At 37.4% G+C, this 20,465-nt stretch overlaps 1 protein-coding gene across 1 annotated transcript in view; it reads right to left on the bottom strand.

Annotated features, from left to right (window-relative positions):
* Positions 1 to 256: 256 nt before the first annotated feature.
* Positions 257 to 20,465, bottom strand: part of Ccdc80 (coiled-coil domain containing 80) — a 33,990-nt gene continuing 13,781 nt past the window's right edge. Inside the window, 9 exon segments of the mRNA XM_047563759.1 lie at positions 257 to 898; positions 900 to 919; positions 1,934 to 2,014; position 3,775; positions 4,737 to 4,840; positions 10,602 to 10,746; positions 12,287 to 12,340; positions 12,342 to 12,401; positions 12,403 to 12,425. Of these exon segments, the coding sequence (XP_047419715.1) occupies positions 572 to 898; positions 900 to 919; positions 1,934 to 2,014; position 3,775; positions 4,737 to 4,840; positions 10,602 to 10,746; positions 12,287 to 12,340; positions 12,342 to 12,401; positions 12,403 to 12,425 (815 nt within the window). The 3' untranslated portion in view covers positions 257 to 571.

The following is a 20,465-nucleotide window of genomic DNA, read 5'->3' as shown; positions in this document are numbered from 1 at the left end:
AAAAAATATCAGAAACAAGGCAGGAAGTAGCTATGATAACAAAGGTAGGTTTGGTTCTTTTCTAGCCTTTGGTATCAAGCTTCATGAAACTCACATAGAGCCTAACCTATTATATTTTTAGGCTGACATTTCAAAAAATACTATCTGTTCTTTGTTCTGTCCAAATGTTTCCTGAAAACATTTGTGCTGTGATGTTTACTTTTCTTTAACAATCATGGTTTTCACTTAATTAATAGGAAAAATAAAGGAGACAGGGTATAAACACTTATTTTATAGACTTTTGCATAGCAAATAATTTTCATTATGTGAGAAGAGGGAAATAATATCCTCTTGCATTATTTAGCACCACATGCCCTCCAGTTACAGAAACAAACAATTCTTTTAAATTTCTCTTATTTAAAGCTTCATAACAACTCATGAGTAGGTGAAAGTTTTGCTATTTATTTAGTCTTGGAAGAACACTGAAAGAAAAAGACAAGGAATGTGACAGTGTGGAAGAATTCCTTAGGTTGCTGACCATGTGTGTCTTATCAACTTTAGGGGAACTAGGGCTAATGTTACACATTTCTGTTCAGTAAGGGTATCCATGGTGGTAACTTTCATGATGACGGTAGTCATCCTGGTAACCATCCTGGTACCCTTGGTGGTAACTATGGTAACCATAGCCTGCATACTCATCTTCTGGACACCGCATTCCCAGTGACTGCTGAATGGCCATCTCCTGTCTCCGAAGTTGCATTGAATCAATTAAATCATACACGATGACCATAGACCACATTGGAGAAGGGTACCAGGATTTGACATTTCCATCTTTTCCAACTAGAAGCATGGAGAAATACTCTGGGCTCACTTGAAAATAGTTACGTATGTCTTTCACCAAATGGGCAGGGACGTCTTCCTCGCTCAACAACAGAGCTCCCTAGAACAGCATTGGAATAGTTGTTAGTGCATTAAAGAGTCAGAGCTCATAAAAACATCAAAGTGATTGGAAATCACTGTGAGAATAGAGAGAGAGCCCAATAGCCTATTCCCTTTAGCTCAAAATCCAAATAAGTTCTCTGGGGATTTTTCCCCACTACTAGAAATTAAGTATTCCTAATGTTCTGCCACATTGTTAATGTCAAACTTTGGGGCATGTGACACCTCTTGTAGGAATGTCTAAAAGTATCTCTTATTTCAACTTCTCAAGATCCAACTTTTTAAAAATTTGTCACTAACAAAGATACTGTGTTTGTTTCTAAGTCTACTTCCAATTAGTGACTTCTTTGCAATACCATTTTTCTTTTGATGTTTATCTTTATAATAAATAGCTTACTTCATTGAAAAATACCCATTATGTTATGATCTGGATGAATTTAGTTAAACTATTGTGATGAGTGAAAAGAGTAAAGGACTAATATTTTCTAGGGATCTGCTCTATGTGGCACTGTGCGAGGTGTATACACATATCTCATTTAAAGACTTGTTGGTCTTTAAAAGAAGGATTAGAAGGATTGGATTTGCTTTCTGAAACCTTCAGTCAGTCAGTCATTTTCTTTCAGCTTCTGTGAGCCTTTCATTTCCTTTTCTGTTGAAAGGGAAGCAAGGAAATATGACCTATGTGCCTCATAAAACTATTTGAGAAATAAGTAACACAAAAAGAAAATGCTTTGTAAACCATAAAGCCCTATACAGGCCAAAAAAATGTTGTTTTAGTTGAGAAATGGGTATTTTTACTTTTAATCTGAAGAATTTATATTAGAAATAATATTTGTCCTTGCATTCCACCCCCTTTCCCTACACACATCCTGTGCATACACCGATGCTTGCACACGTGCACGCACACGCACAAGAAACTTTGTTCATCTTTGAGGTATATCTACTGCTTGCATTTAACTTAATATTATTAACTGAACTTAACATTCATTCATACTATTTTAAAATACCATATTACCATTAATCGGGAATAGTTCTAAAACTCCACCAACTTCCTCTCCAACACCCAGAAGCTTTAGAATAGTTATGTGGCGCAGACCTGAGAGAAAAAAGAAAGACACAAAATTAGAGGAAAGAATTCTAAGACATCTTTACTTCCAAGGACTTGATAGCTAACAACAGAAAATCTCTTAAATTAAAAGAATATAAAAATACAACCAAGTGGAATAATCTATTTTAATTTTATCCATAAGAAAGGAGTATTTTAAAACCTTGAAAAAATACCAACTGCAGATTTTAGGAGTAAGAAGAATCAGATTGGGGTGTGTAGATTGAAATAGAAGAATCTACTCTATAACTGTCATTCTCACTATTAAATGAAAAAAAAATGAACAGTGAAACATTGAAGTATCTGAAATGATCTAAGTTGACTGATCTTCTGAAAAAAGTTGAACCTAAAGTGATAAAATAGCTTTATAGATAACTTTCTCTGGGAAAAGACTGCAGATTTCATATATCAGAATGGTTAAAAAACTAGTCCTGCTTCATCCCACAATAGCTTAACTTGCAAGCTTAACTTGTAAGTTCTTATCACTTATTTGAAAGATGCAAAGGGAGCTTTCACATCCTTAGGTGAAGTTTCAGAGACAGAGGGAAGGTCAGGTTTTGGTAGCTTATTGGAATACTTTTGAAGACGAAGTGCACGTGAAGGGATTCAGAGGAAAGAAAATGGGAAGATGAGCCAGGCATGGTGGTGCATACCTGTAATCCCAGTGACTCGGAGGCTGAGGCAAGAGGATTGCAAGTTCAAAGCCAGCCTCAGCAACTTAAGGCCCTGAGCAACCTAGGAAGATCCTGTCTCAAAATAAGGGTCCTAGGGTTCAATCCTTGGTACAATTTAAAAAAAGGGTGGGGGGCAAAAAAAGAAAATGGGAAGACGAAAAGGCTATCAAGTTCTCATGTCAAGATTTAGGGTTTTAGACAAAATCACAGCCTAGTCAGGGTGATACCTTGGAGCTAATAATAAGATTATTGATGGTGTTTATTGTTGGGGGGAGAAAATGCAAAGCTACCCTGGGAGGGCTTTTTCAAGGAGGAGCTAAAATCAAGGCAAAATGCTATTATTCACATTTTTTTGTTTTTCTTTTCACCTTTACCCTTTCCCCAGAGAAGTAAAGCATTCTACTCCAAATATTGGTGAGTCATATTGCAAAAGGGAAGATCATGAATTTAATTATTTCTGGAAAACATGACTTGTTCATATTTCTTGGATATTACAAAGGGTTTGATATGGGACAGGCTTTGTGCACAGAGATTAAAAATAAAATAAATACCACCTAAAAGCATCTTTAGAAAGTTAGCAAACCATGATTTTATTTATATGCTTACTGTGGTGGGTCATTAACTATTCTAAGAACTTCTGTCTTACCTAGCACCATTAAAGATTATAATTTTAAATATACTTAAGAATACTGGCACAACCAAATTTCTATATGCTGATGTAAAGTTTTAAATTATGAAACTGGATAATAGGATCATAAATAAAAATTCATGAATTTTTCTTACCATTTGAGCTAGTTTTCTGTTTTCTTTTGAGTTAATTCACATCTTAAAGTTGAAAGGTACTTATAATTTTAGGTACAAGGTTATACCAAGGAACCAGGTCCTGATAATGCTTCACAAAAACACACCCTTTTTAAAAAGTAAGTAATTTTATGTGAACTAAGGATTCTTCATCCTAATAGAAGCACCAAAATAAAGCCAAGAATGACAGCACATGGCTGTGATCCCAGCTACTGGGGAGGTTGAGGCAGGGGGATTGTGAATTTTGAGGTCAGTTTCAGAAATTTAGCAAGATACCCTGTCTCAAAATAAAACTTAAAGGGCTGAGGATGTGACTTAGTGGCAGAGTACTTGCCTGGCAGCCACAAGGCCCTAGATTTGATCCCCAGTACTGCAAAAAATAGAAGTACCAAATAATGCCGATTCATATATGTTCTAGTTAGGAACTTTTTGATCTGTGACCCATAACTACTTCCCTTTTTCCCCTATGTCCTTGGTAACTCCAAATTTCCCCTCTGCAGATGCATAGCTCATATGTGACTTCCATTTTTGAAATTGCTATTATCTTCTAAGTTCACCACTGAAACTTAATACTAAACTATATGTGTTGTGCTTTTTACTATCTATATGACTATATTCAGCCCACTAGAATACTAATGTTTGGTAAATAATGTTCTCTTTGTTTTCAAAATACCGAGCCAATTTACTACAAATGAACCATAAACTATGTTTCTCTCTGACCTGCTTGGTTTATATAACAGATCTTCTTGCTGCCCAGGTATAGATCAAAATTCTTTTTAAGGGAAAGGTAATATAGTCTGCTTCAATTAATATATATATATTCACAAAGTCATTCCTATCTTACAACAGATGTTAATTTGTGAAAAAGCATTCAATAATGGTGCCTAAGTAAATACCCAAATATTTCCAAAGTAAGTGATGACACCTAAGTTTTACCATCTAGACATGTTTAAAAAAAATAATCAGAAGACAAGTACGGAGATTATCAAAAGTAAAGAAATAGATATTTTCAAACACTTCAATGAAGAACATAAAAGAGAAGAATATTGAAAAAATCTATAGTTGACTAAAGTGTCAGTCTGAAAGCAACTTTATATTCAATATATAGAGCATGTGTCTGGGAATCTGCAGTCTGGACTGAGGAATATTTGGATGATCTAAGTGTCTGTGTTCCTTTTCAGAATTGACCAGAAAGAGAGTGGTAAGGGAAAGCAGAAATGAGGTGACTCCCCACTCACCAAATTGCATGCCTGACCACTGAGGGCAGAGAGCTGCTGTGAATAGGCCCAGTCTTCATCATTGGGAGCAGAGATCACCAGCAAACGCCTCCTCCATCGGAAACCTGGAAAAGAAGCACAAGGCCAGGGCCACCGCTTAAAACAATAGAGACCAGTGTAAGAATGCAACGTAACACTAGCTGTTAGTTTTTTCCATGCCCAGAATAGAAATCATTGACTGGCAAAACTGTCCCAGGAATTCTCAAATTAAGTGCATTACCACATTCTTGTACTTTTTCTGTCATATCTCCACAGTCTGCCAACTTTGATGTTTGTAAGATGTGTCACACATGAATCAGTGGTCACCTTGTCTGATGAAGTCACTTGGGGACAATGAAGCTCTCAGATGCAATGAAAAACTGGCCAAAACTGTATGTTAAACTGTAGCCTCAGAAGTAAGGAACATTGAAGAGCACTCAAGTCCTGGCCCAGTTCCTTCAAAGGCTTGGAAGGGGTTAAGAAATAAAATACATGGACAAGAAATAGAGTTCAGAAGGACAACTGAATTTAAGGAGATGATAGTGACAGAAAACAGTGAAATGGAAGTCACTCAAAGGGTCAAAGAGGGTCCTAGAAAAACAAAACACCAAGTACCTTACTCAGTAGCCAGTGGTTCTTCAGGGGCAAATGCAGGTCTAGAATTTACTTTCTTATCATTAGTAAGAGCCAACACAGAGTAATTCTATGAAATGGAAAGGTACTAAGCCTTGAGCCAGAAGATTTAGGATATATGATAGTAAACTTGACTTCTACACTTACAGCTCTAATGTGGTAGGAGAGGAAAAAGAGTTTTTGTCTTGAAGCTGGGAAACCTGAGTTCAAGTTTTGGCACTACTATTTTTGGTTTTCCTTAAGTATGTCACACAATTCACTTAGGTCTCCATTTTCCTTATCCATAGAATTTAAAATATCAGTGTCTACTTCAAAGGGATGTTATGGGAATTAAACCTCTGAAACCTACCAGTGTGACTTACCTACATGATGACATGGTTGTAGAAGATCATATCATAATTTGCAGGCTTCTGATTATAGAATTTTGTCTACTGACAGACCCTGGGTCATTATCTATTGCAAAGCCATGTGAAAACTATTCAATTCTTATGTTTGTAAAGCATTTGATAGCTCACTTTCACCACACAGTAAGTTCTTCACCAGGACTCCAAGACAGCACAGTTTATTTTCTTCATTTTACAGAGGACAAAATGAGGCTTAATGAACTGAGTAACTTTCCCAACTAGTAAATTCTAAGGTGGTACCAAAAACACAGACTTCTCTGCTGCCTGGTCCAGTGGTTTCCCTAGTCTGCCACCCACCAAGATGGTGATGGTTGACAAGCACTGTCAAGGTCCCCAGTGAGGTATGAAAATGGACAGTGCCTTCTGCCTTCAGTGCAAGTGACCACAGGGTGTTAGGCATTTCACCAAGCTGGAGGCCAGATGATTTTATTCACAGCTTCTCTCCCTGCCCTTCTAGTTTCAGAGTGAACATGAGAATTTTCAACCCTGAAGAAAATGGCCTCTTGGGGGAACAGTGGTTTGGGAGAATGAGAGAAAATGATAGTCTGACGAAATACAACCTCTGAATGGACGGCTATGGAAAGGCTCGCCAAGAATTGCTTGCTGTGACATTACATTTGCTTCCTCTGCTTGTTTTTCTTCAAAGGGAAAGAAAACTAAAATCTCCGCTGAGGATAAAGAGATGAATGTTTTTGCACAGAGGAAAGGAAAGGAGTATCTGAGACTGTCCCAAGTTTCCTGGAAAGGGAACAGTGATGACTGTCGGGTCACAAACACGGTCTCCTGTACTTCCCTGCTTCCTTAGGAGTCATGCCAGACCAGCACTGGTCCCCAGCCAGAATCCCAACCAGGCCAGCCTTCCTGGCCTCACGCAGTGCTGTAGGGTGTCCTGGAGGGAGCTATTTTGGGTGAAGTCTATTTTGCTTGTTTACCTGTGTGCACCACTGAGTGCAGTCCTGATGGAGAGGAATGGGAGCTGAGATTCCCTGTCCCAGACACAACTGACAAAAGTCATTTCCCCTAGGTAATGATTCTCTTCCCACAGACCTTCACATTAGGATACAAGGCCCCACACATAACACTGAAGGAACTAACTTCAACACATGCAACCAGAGACATGAACAGGATCCAAATCCTTATTTTGGACAAATTGTTTTTCTGTCACTTTAGCTTCTTGGTAAAATAAAAATCCTACAAGCTATGCATGTATTCATTTCTCTTAACTGGCATTCCCAATTTAGTGTGCATATGCCCACTCTTGGGGCTTCTGTCTCAGGAAAAGGTAATTATATCCTGAACCAAATGGAGGATTGCTAAGACCAGACTGGCTTCAGGGTCTGGTCAGCTGAAACCAGGCTGTGCAGACCCACCAACAACTCAGCACATTTGAAGGAAAATTCCCATTTGGATACTGGTTTATTCACAGAACCACTTTGTTTGTTTCATTTCTCGTGGCCTGATTCAATTCTCAAGTACGTACTGAATCTCTCTCACTTTCCTTTAATGACAAAGTTCTCTAATAGGAGCCGAATTAGCCAACCCTAGTACCACTACGAGCTAGCACTTATTGAATGCTTACTTTGTGCTGGGTCCTAGGCCATCATTACCTTTAACATTGAATTGACCCATCACAAAAATCTTAAGAATAGTTTAAACTTTTGCAAAAGCCCAGAATATTTAATTAGCCCAAGGTCACACACAGTGAATGAGTGGAAAAAACAGGATTCCAATTCAGAGATGTCTTGCTCACATCTTTAGTAATATGCTATCCCATTTAATTTTTAAGATCAATGATAATTATCAGAATAATTTCATGAGTTGTGACCACCAATCAGGCACAGCCATGGGACATCTAAATTGTAATCAAATGCCACCTTGAATATCCATAGTAGGCAAATGTTCCTGAAACAGTAATGGCAATAGGAGTCCTTAAGGCTCTTATATTAGATGGAAAATACATTGACATATCTTAGGACTGCATCTATGTTAAAAGACTTTAGATGTAAATATTTGTACATGTCTTAAGAATCGAAGAAAGGCCAAATTCAAGCCAATGATCAATCTGTATAGTACTGCAAGCATGTGTAAGTAAACAAAATTAAGATAATGTTAGCATTCCTTTAAATTTTGAAATCCATGACATAGTGATTATTAAAAAAAAAAAAAGAGAGACTATCCTTGAGAAGGGTGAAAAGAATCCCATAAGATGCCTGTAGGTGCAGGTCTTAAAACTGGCCCAAATCTCTGATTTTAAGTAATATCAATGAATTAGATGGTAGGTGTCTTTTTTAGAGTGTAAGCAACCTGAGTTACTGGAAGGTTTGCGTTTCAATAGGCTTGTTTTACTCCTAGGAAATTCAAAATTAAAAGAAAAAGTTGCAAAGAATCAAAATCATAGTAATCATATATTATATGATATTGGAGATATGTATTTACATATATAGATACACTTTATCAATATATATTTAAGAAGGGCTTTTTTACATATACAATTTAGGTTCTTGTAAAACTTAAACAAAATTTGACCTAATAAAATGATCCTTAAAACTCAAATTAGAAAGTGTATCTGAATAATTGATTGAGAAGTGTAGGTAATTTGAAATTTACTAACTATATATAGTTTTGGAACATCTGAGAAAACTTTAGATTATAAGATTAATTTATTAAAGTTAAATATCATTTAATACTCAGAGGTTGGTTTAGTTCAAATAAAAGGAAATATATAATGGTTGTGTGAAACGAAGTTGTACTGGGTTTATAAGCAACAACAAACATTATTCAAAGTCCTCTTAATGTGTTAGCCAACATGTACGGGGTTATAAATAAAAATAAATTTTATCAGCCTGATTTTAAAAGTTAAAGCAAGAACTAAGGTCTTTAATTTATAACGTGGATATATTTAACACTTATTGTTAAAGTCAAATGCAAACCTTTAAAAATCTTTTCTACCTTAAATAAAGAAAAAAGACACATACCTCAAGGGTACAAAAAATGTCTTATCAATCTTCTGTGTCATTGTCATCTGTAAGAATAACCCTGGATCAGAAGTTTGTGTTTCAGTGCCCAGAACTTAATGAAGAGTCATCTGTCCAATGGAACCCAGAACACTTTCTCAGCGTTCTCTAGGGTGTATGAAGGTTGGGTTGGACTTAAGTCTTTATGAGGCACACACCTTCCATTTCCCTGCACTGAGCATATGGATTAAGGAAATCTCAGGTTCCTTTCAGTTCTGAAATCCTATGATTTTAGAAGTGTCTTCCTTCAACTCTGGGCCTCTGGATTCAGAACTAAAAATAATTCACGTTATATTTTCAAAAGGAGCATAAGATAAGAAGGTAGACTTTGGGAATCAGATTGTCCTGGAGCAACTAACTCCTGTAACTCACGCTAGCTCTGGGATTAGAGAAAGTTATTTATCTTCACTAACTTCAGTTGCAACATAAGGATTGTTATGGATCATGGGGATTATCCTGAGGATTAAACTAGGAAATGAAAAGTGAAATGCTTGGCACAGAGATGAGCACCCAAAAAATGAGCACAGGGAGAAATGCTGGGAGCAATTCTGGCCAAATTATATTGTTACATTGTGTGCATGTACAGATATATAATAAAAAATTCCACCATTATATACAACTATAATGCACCATAAAAAATGCGGAGGGACAAATGATCAAAGCGATCCTGGGATGGAGACAACTATTGCAACCATTATTTCATCTTATGAATTAGAGATTGTTAAAGTAGCTTAATTGAGAAGCACAGAGTCAACATAGCTAATAAGTTACAGACCCAAAACTTGGATGAATGATAAATCCTATGTTCTTTATATATCATGATGTTAAGTCTTAAGAGACCAAGTCTCCTGAACCTCTAGGAATTTAGATTATCCACTAATCATCTAATTCTTGATTATCTGACTCACATGGGAAAATGTGCTTTTAGACTTGAGTAAAGATTCTGCCTAAGTGATACACATTCAACATGAACCTCTTGGCAAAGCTGGCTTCATTTCTGGAACCCCCAGCCACATAGTACAGTTGGGTGGTGTTTATTAGTGAGGTCTCTGGGAGCTTATTATTGTTGGTGGATTTTGGCAGTTTGCACTTTCTAGGACCAAAGTTCCTGTAGAATTTTCATCCAGCATTGGGAAGAAATTGAGAAAGAAGGAAATTGGGAATTTTTTTAACACTTTTTCTGGGTATGCTCTTCCCACTGATACGGGGGTTGCTGTAAAGAGTTTTTTCATAACAACATTCCCGGAGAGTCGGGATCTGGGGTCAAGGAGATTTCTCCTTCTGAGTCTTAGTGAGGCTTTTGTTGGTTGCTGGGCATTGTAAGGAAGCAGAAAATCAAGCACAGTTTGCCAAATCCTATTTGGAACCAGAAGGGCCTAACAAATAAATATAAAATTTTTTAAAAAATATATGAAATATAAAATTAAAATGCTATATACAGAGCTCTCTAATTAACTGCTGAATAAAATTAATCTTCACAGTTCAGAATTCATATTCTGTACCGAAAAGGAACAGAAAAGAGAAGAACCTATCCGAAACTGCGAAAATCGATGTTCACGCTTGGAGCTGAACCCAGCCAGCCTTGCAACCAGAGCCACTTCTAACAGGAATACTAAGCCCAACAGCCATCCCACTGTAGGACAGACAGACCTCTCTCCAAGGAGGAAACTTGGAGACTCCAGAGTGGAGTCTCTCCACTCTGGAAACACGAGTGGCCCTGTGTTTCTTTGGCATTTTCATTAGTTCATTTAGAACAATCTGTGCCTGCCTTTTCCAAGACTTGGAAGGTGATTTACCTGGATAGAAGTTCTCCAGAGACTGCTTCTTGTCCTCCTTGCAAACAATGCCTCCTTCTTCTGCTTCTCCAATCTTTGATTCGGGACTGGAAAGTGCGATCAGATCAAACACAGACTTCATTGCTATCGGCACCTCATAGTATTGCTGTTTAGAAGAACAGAGTGCATGGAATGTGTATGTGCTTTTCTTCCCTCTGTTCAATTGATAGAGAAGTGGAGTATTCAGGGGAGTCCTATGGAATCCTTTAAATTAGACCTGGAGGGCTCAATGATCTGTAAATGTTCTCTTGCAATGTACCCTCTGCTGATGTTTTGAGATTCAGAGTCCATGAAACAACAGTCACTTTACAAGGAATCTTAACTGCATTCCTCCCTCCCCACACAAATCCTGGGTTTGCTTTCCTGCTCCTGGGACCAAGCTGGTTCCTATTCAATAGACAAGTAGGAAAGTGAGAAGCACTGCACTACACCTAACACAGGAAACCAAATGGAATGATATGTTGGGAGTATGTGTACTTGTTCCCACCAAGGCCTGTCCTGTGATCCCAGGGGTTGTTTTAATTGGTTGAGCAACACTTAATATTAGGCCATGGGTGCTTATGTATTCTCAAAAATGAGATGTGATCCAATTTAAAGACAATGAAATTCAGTTTCCTGGATCACAGCTGTCCTGACTTACAAAAGCAACCTGAGATGGATTCAGGACCTGGCTAAGCATCACCAGCTTAAACTGGAGAGTAGTCTGGATGTGGTTTGGAGCCATACCCCCAGTGGGAATTCACCATGAAGACCACCTCATTCAACCTCTCATTTTAGAGATGGGGCAACATGTATACAGAATGAATTGATAAAGTGATTTCTCTCTCCACATTCAGAAAAATCCCACAAATCTAATCAGTAATTCTGATAGCCTAGACAACTATTTTTCTCTAAAAGCATACTATACTGTCAATCTACTAGAGTGATTAAGATGGTGGGCTCTGGAACTAGCCTCTGGCATCAGGTCCAACACTGAGTACAACTGGCAGGTTATTTATCCATCCTGGGCCTGTTTGTTTCTTTGTGAAACAATGCTAGTATTTATCTTAGAAGTTTGAGATGAGGATTGCAAAGCATTGAGCATACTGCCTGCCATAAGAACAGTACTTGAAAAAGTTAGCAATGTTGTTGTTATTATTATGGCTACATAGCACAGGTTTTCATGGTTCTGAAACTTTGTCCCTCAGCTCAGAAGAAAGTAGGTGTGAAATCCTACAGTCTTGTCCAAGTTGGATCAAGAGGCAAACTTCCAGATCCTTCCAAAAGAAGTCTATGTTAAAATAGGGTTTGTTGAAGGCAGAAACCACTTTTCACCTTTTATCCCCAGGGCTTGGAACACCACAGCTGTTCAACAAGTGTCTGATGAATGCACAACATTGATGCTAGAGAAGAATTTAGTCTGAGTCAACTAGTTGAGCCTTTGGAGGTCACTTCAACCAGTCTTTCCAGAAGGAACATTTCTGAATGCAAATTCATGGGGCAACAAAATAATTGGGGCATTTCAAAACTTTTCCATCTAAGAAATAATTTGTGCTTACTCATACATCAAATGGACTCATTGACCAAAAATAAGGAAAAAAAAAAAAAAAACCCTCCTTGTTATTCTAAGGAGTGGAATCAACATCATACACAACGAGAACCTGTACCTTGACTCTCAGATCTACATCTGTCAGCACCATGAAGAAGTCATTGTAGGTCAGTTCCATATTCTTTCCTCAGCTCACCAATGAGATGTTGATCTACCAGGTCTTCATCGTCCACCCACACGCATGGGTTTCTCATTATCTTAAAGCAATGAAATGTGAATAAATGTGGGTGTGGTCAGGCAGGAAGAGAATGGTGGAGCCTCTGGGCCTCCATCCAGCTCTCATCAGACCAGCAGTGGTTCGTTTTAGATCTTCAACTCACATTGTATATGAATGAAGGTTCCAGGGTGAAAATAATACATAGAAAAAAGCAAATGAGTAAATAAACTAGTTTGGAAGCCACTCCTCAAAGAGGGTAAAGCCTTGTCTCTGTCCACCCTGTTCACAGGGAATCACAAGGGGAAAGCAAGAGAGAAGCCCGCAGAGTCAGCTCCCCCAAGGAATAAGTGTTCACCCTAGATCACCAGGGAACTAGATCCACGCACTTCTGATAGTTTTATTCCATTAAACATAATTCTGAGTCTGGAATCCATGTGCATGTCCCTCTTTTTCAGTACAGAATTAACTCTAGGACTCAGTAAACATATCATAGCTTTAGGAGAAAATAAAAATGTTATTTTCAAACTCAGTCACAAGTTCATCTTGGCTCCAAAAGAAGTCAAGTTACTCATAATACGAATTGTGTAAGTTAATATAATTTTAAGCAAAATATAACTGACTTTATGAAGTCTTTAATCATTCTGTATTTTCTTAATCATCAACCTTAGGAATAAATCATTATAATTCAGAATGGATCCTGAAGGTGTCACTGGGCTAATGGAAATCATGGCAATCGGAGTACTCATAATTTATGTGGAAATTCTTTGTCTGGAAGGCATTTTAACATTTCTAAGTACAGGGTGACTTTACAGACGTTCCCAATTTACAATGATTTGACTTAATGACTTTTCAACTTTATGATGGTGTTAAAAGGGGAATGCATTCAGTAGAAAACATACTTTGAAGTTTGAATTTTGATATCTTTTTCCAATACTCGTTCATGATACTGGGCAGCAGAGCAAGCCACAGCTCCCAGTCAGCCATGCAATTATGAGGGAAAACGACAGACACTGCAGCATACTATGTTGTTGAGCTATATGCCATAGCTTAGATTTTTGGTAGTTAGGTTTATGAAATGCATTTCTGACTCAGAATATTTTCAACTTACAATGGGTGTATCAGGATGGAACTCCATCATAAGTTGAAGAGCATCTGTATTTACTTCTTCCCTCTCAAAGAAGTCACAGTGTTTCCCTTAATCCTACCTAAATTTTTATCTGAAAAATAATTCTCTATTATTAAAAGCAAATGTGAAAAAAATCAGCAAACATGTGATAACAGGAATATTAACAAAGACAGTCTGTTACCAACACTGATATCCAGTGAACAGTATTACAGTACTGTACTACAGCAGAAACAAACACAATTTAGCAGACAGGAGGTTGTGTCAACTGTATGAAGGCTTATTTCTTATTGTGCTCAACATACATTATACATTACTCTTTCTGATAAAAAGAAGTCAATTACAATTTGACTATTACTTTGATTTGTTTGATTAGGAAAGTTGAAAGAATATAATAAATAAGAACCTGGATTTCTCCAACAAAATATCAAAATGAGGGGGAAAAGAATCTGTTTTCCTCCCCAAAGTTATGAGAGTGCTTCCTGGAGGGAATCCACAGGGATAGGAACTGAGAGCCCATACCAGCATCCAGCACTGACTGCAACATGCAAAATGACATGCCTCAGCCATATAAACTATTTTCCAATTGTACATTTTTGTCACCATCAACTAAATATAAATTAATGTTTAAAAACTGTTAGATTTATGTTGTGTTTTTGTTTATTTTTAGCATGTCTTGTTCAGTATAAAAAGCAAGTTGCAGAATAAAAACATGGTGTGATTGTTCTTGGTTAAAAAGAAGTAAATAAAAAAAAAAAATACAGTCAAATTATAATATACACAGCAAGAGTTCCAGGCAGACATGTAGCCGATAACAGTGGTTGCCTTGGGAGTAAAATGGAAATGGGGAGAGATGAAGTGGAAAGGGCATGTTTTTCTTTGTGAATAATAACAATAAAGAAAATCATTTAAAAAATGGATTCTTAAAAATGTCCTTAACAATTGATATTCTGATGCTGACTTTAGAAACAAGATTTTCTTTTGCCCCTAAGAAAAACAATTTTACATTCTGAATATATATTCATTTTACTTTTATTCATTCAGCATATTTACTCAACACTAGTGTTTTGAATTGATTCTGTGCAGAGTGCTATTCAGAGATTAGGATTTGGACAGAGTTCAAGTTCCTAATTAGAACCCAAATTAGACCACTTTTAGCATCAAACAGATGAAGTCCAAAAAACATTGAATGGCTGAGATGGAAGGAAATTAGATACGTAATAGATTTTTCAAATGGCCCCAATTTCCCAACCCTCCCTAAACCTATACCCTTGCTTAGTAATTGCACTTCCTGTTTTAGCAATGGGTCGAGGCTTCTTGCCCCTGAGTTCACCCATACTGGTTACTTTGGCCAATGGAATGTTAGCACAAGTGACACTGTAGAAGATAGAAATAAGATGGCATATTTGAATGGTTTTGCCTCTGCCACTGCCAAGAGAATGGGTCCACATCAGGCTGCTGGAGGATAAATCAAGGTGACTTACTTTGATCTCGTCCCAGCCAAGGCTATCCAGAGCTGACTGCCAGGTGACTCCCAACACACATATGTAAGCCCAGGGAATATCAGCAGACCCACCTAGCCACCTACAGCTGGCAGCAGATGTGAAAGCACACCTAACCTCGCCCAGCCAAGGTCAGCTGAACCCTACAGATTTGTGACTAAATGAATTTTGTTATTATCTGCCACTAAGGGCTATCTGTCTTTGCTATATACCCTGATTGTGGTAACAGGTAACTGGTACAGGCACTATCTAGCCCATTCAATCACATTACTGAGGATGAAACTAAGAAACCACAGTGGAAGCTATGGCATACTGATCCCATCTTCCTACCTTCAGAAGTGAATTTGCTAGGAATAGTCATAGTTGGATCCCTGCCTAAAAACTGTTTTCCTTAGAAGAGAACGGCCTTTCCCCAGTTACATCCCTACCAGGGTATAGCTCAAATTTAATGGTGAATGCAGTGGGTAGAAGGGATAGATATGAAAGCTGTCCCTCTTGCCTCAAAGGGAACAAGCCTGAAGGGCCCAAACTGCATTGCAGCCCAATTCCCCATCAATTTTTCATCACCCATTCCTCATCGATATTAAGAATATACCCCATTAACCTCCTGCATGTGAAACTTAGAGTCTCAAAGTCTGTTTCTCAGAAAGCCCAATTTATCACAAATCCTGAGAAGTGACTTGCTCAAGTTCACATTGCTAGTTAATAACAGAGTGAAGGTTAGGGCTCAGATAACATGACTCACCCTAATCCACTGCTCTTTCTACTATAACCCAAAGACATACAAGGGCACAGAGAACACAAGAGCAAGAATTAAGTCGTACTTTGTTCCAGTGTATGGCAAGAAACTGATTTCAGAGTCTGGTTTCTCCTTTCAACCAAAATGTTTTCAGAAGTATTTCCATCAAACGTTAAAAATAAAACATTTTGCACTCCAAGACTACCGAAGTATCTACATATTGTGGCAAGTAAGAGAATATACCAGAGAAAAACAATGAAAGCTTCAACTGACACTGGATCCAACTAGGATGGGGCATCTCAACAGCAGGACAGAATCTATTCCAAATCACTTTGGAGGAAGGTGCATGTGAGGCCAGCTCCTGCTGCCTGCGCAGGCCACAGATCTCCATCATGTTCTGCATTCTGTATAAATCAGGGTAGGTAAACAAGAGGTTCTTTTCCATCTGGAAAGCAACATTGAGTTAGCAATTTCTTGTGAAGTTAATTCAAATTCTTCCTAAGTGCTTTAGTCCCGTCAAGTGTTGCAGGACTTAGAAGCAAAAATTCTCTAGGAAACGTCTTATCAAGTGTGCACATGCTCCTAATCCAACTAAAATTATTCACAGATCCAAGTCCATTTGGTGAGATTTGGATTTAAAATCATTGAGGAGAAGGATGACCAGGGAGGATGAATTCTGTCATTGCTGGCAAGGACTGGCAGTAGAAGTGAAATATTTCCTCATGATTTCAGAGCCTTAATCAGGAGAGTGGTAAAATTCAGGTGGTAGTATATTTCTTCATTTATTTTATTTTCCATGACTGATTACAGACAGCAATGACACGATAGAAAATTTAGGTTCAATTTTAAGCAATTGAACAACAGTGCATCAGGTATTGTTTTCAGAGTTTCTATACGGGACAGCTTCTTCTCTGTGACATCCATGGTTTCTCCTTCCTTCCCCTGTTTTCCCTAAGTTCAAGCCATGTCACCAGTGCCTAGACCACTTCAGCCTCTCCCTTTTCTTCATTAGTTCCCTATCTTCCCTAGCAATTTTTCAAAGTGTGATCCACTATCCACCTTCATCACAACCATCTGGAGAACTTGTTAAAATCACAGTACTCGGATTCAGACCAAATGAATGAAAATTATTGGTAGTGAGACCCAGGGATCTGCATTTTAATAAGTTTCCTGACTGATTGCAATGCATTCTGAGGACAGAGTTACTGTCTCACAGGATAAAATTCAAATTATTGTCATAGCACAAAAAGCCACTAGTAATAAGGACTCAACCAGTCTTAACTAACTTATCTATTATCTCTTCCTCCATACACGGTGCTCCAAGCCTTAATTTTTAGTTACTAGTATCATGTCCTTTCTTCCTGGGATGCAAAATTACCTGCACGACTTCTCTGTACCTCCCCTGTGCACTTGTAACATTTTTACATTCTTTTGTAATAATGATTATCACCTTGCATGGCAACTAACTATTAACATGTCTATCTTTCCTCTAGATATGAACAACTAGACAACAGGGTCATCTTTTATATTCTTTTAGCTTGGCATAGTTCCTGGAACATAAATAGACATTAAGTAAGATTTTACAATCAAGAAAACTCCTTTCTAAGAAAACAGCATATGAAAAGAGAGGATGGCAAGTGACAAAGAGGTGAGCAACTTCAAGTCTGGGCAGAAAAACCCACCACAGAACCCACATATTTTCCTTTGCTGTTGTAAGCCTGCAACACAGCTAGTAAGATTTAAGAAATCACAGTCATATACATTTATTTTCCAAATTTTCATGTATTTGATATTTTAAGTAAGACATATTTGTAAGAAATTTAAAATATAACTAACATATTGAAGAAGTCAATGGAGGCCAAAAAGTTCTTGGTTGTGTTCTGGATAAATTTGGAGGCAGTCTCCAGCAGCTTAATTAATTTTTTAAAAAAATCTATTTATGTATTTTTATTGGTGAATTATAATTATACATAATATTAGGTTTCATTATGCCGTATTCATACATGTAACACCATTTGATCAAGCTTCATTGAATTTAATCTCAAGAATACTTCCAAGATTTCTGAGCAGTCTGTAAGATTCTATTTCATTTAGGACAACCTTGTTCTTTAGGTCCTCTAGGATCTACTTCCTTTTGATTGGAATCATAAAAATTTAAATGGCAGTTAATTTGCTTGCTATGCTCTATGAATGGGTCATTTTCCCACCTATACCCACTGTGGGATAAATGAGTGGGTAGAATTGATGGGCGGGACAAACCCATCCATTCCTGATCAAACTGCTACTCACACTTGGTCTCTAGAAAGACCAACTTGTCCTATCAATGAAAAATGTGTCCTATCCAGTTTTTTGGTCTTTCATTCTGACTTCACTAAACCTGAAAAGTTATTTAAAATTTATTTGAAAAATATAATCAGAAATCTTTAGCATCTTCACATGGTTTGCCAAATAAAGCTTGAATCCTTTGTCCTGGTATTTGAAATCTGCTGAGATCAGATGCCAAACCACAGTTTTAGTTCTTGATTCTCCTCCCTTCCTACATCCAACCTTGTGCTCTATAGACCAAACCTAACTGCAAATCAGAATCACCTGAGCAACATTTCAAAAATATAAGATGCCTGGGCCCTGTCCCTAAACTAATGAGTCACTGGAATGGGGAGAGGAGCCAGAATTCTAAATTTTTGTTCTTATTTTTAGAGTGTCTACACATTGAGATGAAGAAGACCAATAACCCAATGGGAAAATGGGCAGAGGAAAAACAAAAAGTTCCCTAAACATATGAAAAGATGTTTAAACATATTCATAAAAAGAGAACTGCAAATACTTTCCTCAACTGATACAATTTTCCACATAGCACATTGCTCAAAATATCCAAAAGTTTGAATACACACTTAATTGGAGTGGTTTGGGAAACGGGTGCTCCTAATCATTGCTGATGGTATTAAAAAATAATACAACTTGCAGAGAGAAAAATCTAGCAGTACCACCAAAACTAGATATATTTGCTGTTTAGTTCTATAATTCTATTTCTTAGATTCTATTAAAAAGATACATCAAAAATTTCATGATTAATAACCTTGGAGATATATCACTGTATGTATATATCATATAGGTATAATAGCAAAATGCTAAAAACAACCCAAGTGTCCAAGGACAAACTGGTAAAATAAGCCATGGTAGAATCTGGCTAAATAAAGAATGGGGAAGACCTCTATACATTGTAAGGAAAGATCTCCAGAACATATTTTTAAGTTAAAAAAGCAAGTAGTAAAATAGCCTATATGCTATGCCATATTTTGTTTAAAAGAAAGGGAATACAGGTATTTCTACTTACTTGTATTTGCATAAAGAAGCACTAAATGAATAAACAAGGAATCAAATATGATGACCTAAAGGGGACAGGAAATAACAGGGTAAAGGCATCAGGAGTAGATTTAAGACTAGTCTGTGTATACCTTTTTTTTTTTTTTTTTTTTTTTTTGTGATGTGGGGTATTGAATTCAGGACTCTTTACCACTGAGCTAAAGAACTACATGCCAAGTCCTTCCTATTTTTTATTTCAAGATAGGGTCTAAGTTGCTTAGGTTCTTGCTGAGTTGTTGAGGCTGACTTCAAACTTGAGATCCTCCTGCCTCAGCCTCCTGAGTCACTGGAATCGTAGGTGTGTGCCAACACACCCTGCCTGTGTATACCTTTCATATACCTTTGACTTTAGAATGCAGATAATGTATTATTTCTTTAAAAAGTTAAATAAAAACAAAAATACCCTGATAGAATCATCACCTATTCAAAAAAGCTATTCATTTTTCAAGGTTCCTGCATTAAATCAACCCACTGTTCAAAATTTTCTGACATTCATAAAATCTTCTCTCATGACTGCAGTCAAACACCTAATCCCTCCAGCACATTCTTCAAACACTCACTTTGTACGTTTGACCTTGTATGTTTGACCTTGCTTGCCAGGACTGGATCTTAACTGATAACACCTGATGTCAGAGGAAGCAAGAGCCATGGGTCTGGTTCAGACCAGATGACTGACCAGGTTAGGAGAGAGGCTTTCCACCCTGGGGCACTGAGGGACTGATAATCAAAAACTGAATAACACAGGGCAGACACCAGCCAGGGTATGGCAATCTGAGAACTCATCAGCTTTCCTCCCACCTCAGGGTGGCAGGTCTCGTTGGGAAGGCAGCTGCCAGGCTCTGTCATCACTGATGAAAGGCGGGGTTGGGGGCCAAGCATCAGTCTTTTAGGACTTCCTCAGAGGGAAAGCAGTACTTGTGGATTATTATAAATCCTGCTAATTGTGAGACTGTCCCATAAAGAATAATTCTTTCCAACAGGATCAAAGACAGAAGAATATTTTAGTCTGGAATGACTTCTACCATTCCTATTTATAATTTTTTTAAATTCATCTATGAATTCCTTGCTAATATAAGTAAGGAATCAACACTTTGGCTCTTCTTGTTATCATATTCTACCTTCATCAACTTATCACCTCTTTTTTTCATCAATTACCCTCAAACTCTCCTTTCTTCAGAAAAAGCTATGAAAAATTTCCTTTTGCCCATAAAATGTCTTGTGTTAAAATCCTTAAAATTTGGTGATCAAATATCAATATTCAAATATTTTTCTTCTTTATATTTTGCTAGGAAAAACTCACTTGCTGTGTTGCTACTGCCCACTTCAATTCTTCAATAAAGTACTTTTAGCCAG

This window comes from Sciurus carolinensis, chromosome 9 (genome assembly GCF_902686445.1).
Source record: "Sciurus carolinensis chromosome 9, mSciCar1.2, whole genome shotgun sequence".
Lineage (NCBI taxonomy): Eukaryota > Metazoa > Chordata > Mammalia > Rodentia > Sciuridae > Sciurus > Sciurus carolinensis.
The sequence above is the reverse complement of the archived record's forward strand: the minus strand, read 5'-3'. Positions and strand labels throughout refer to the sequence as shown.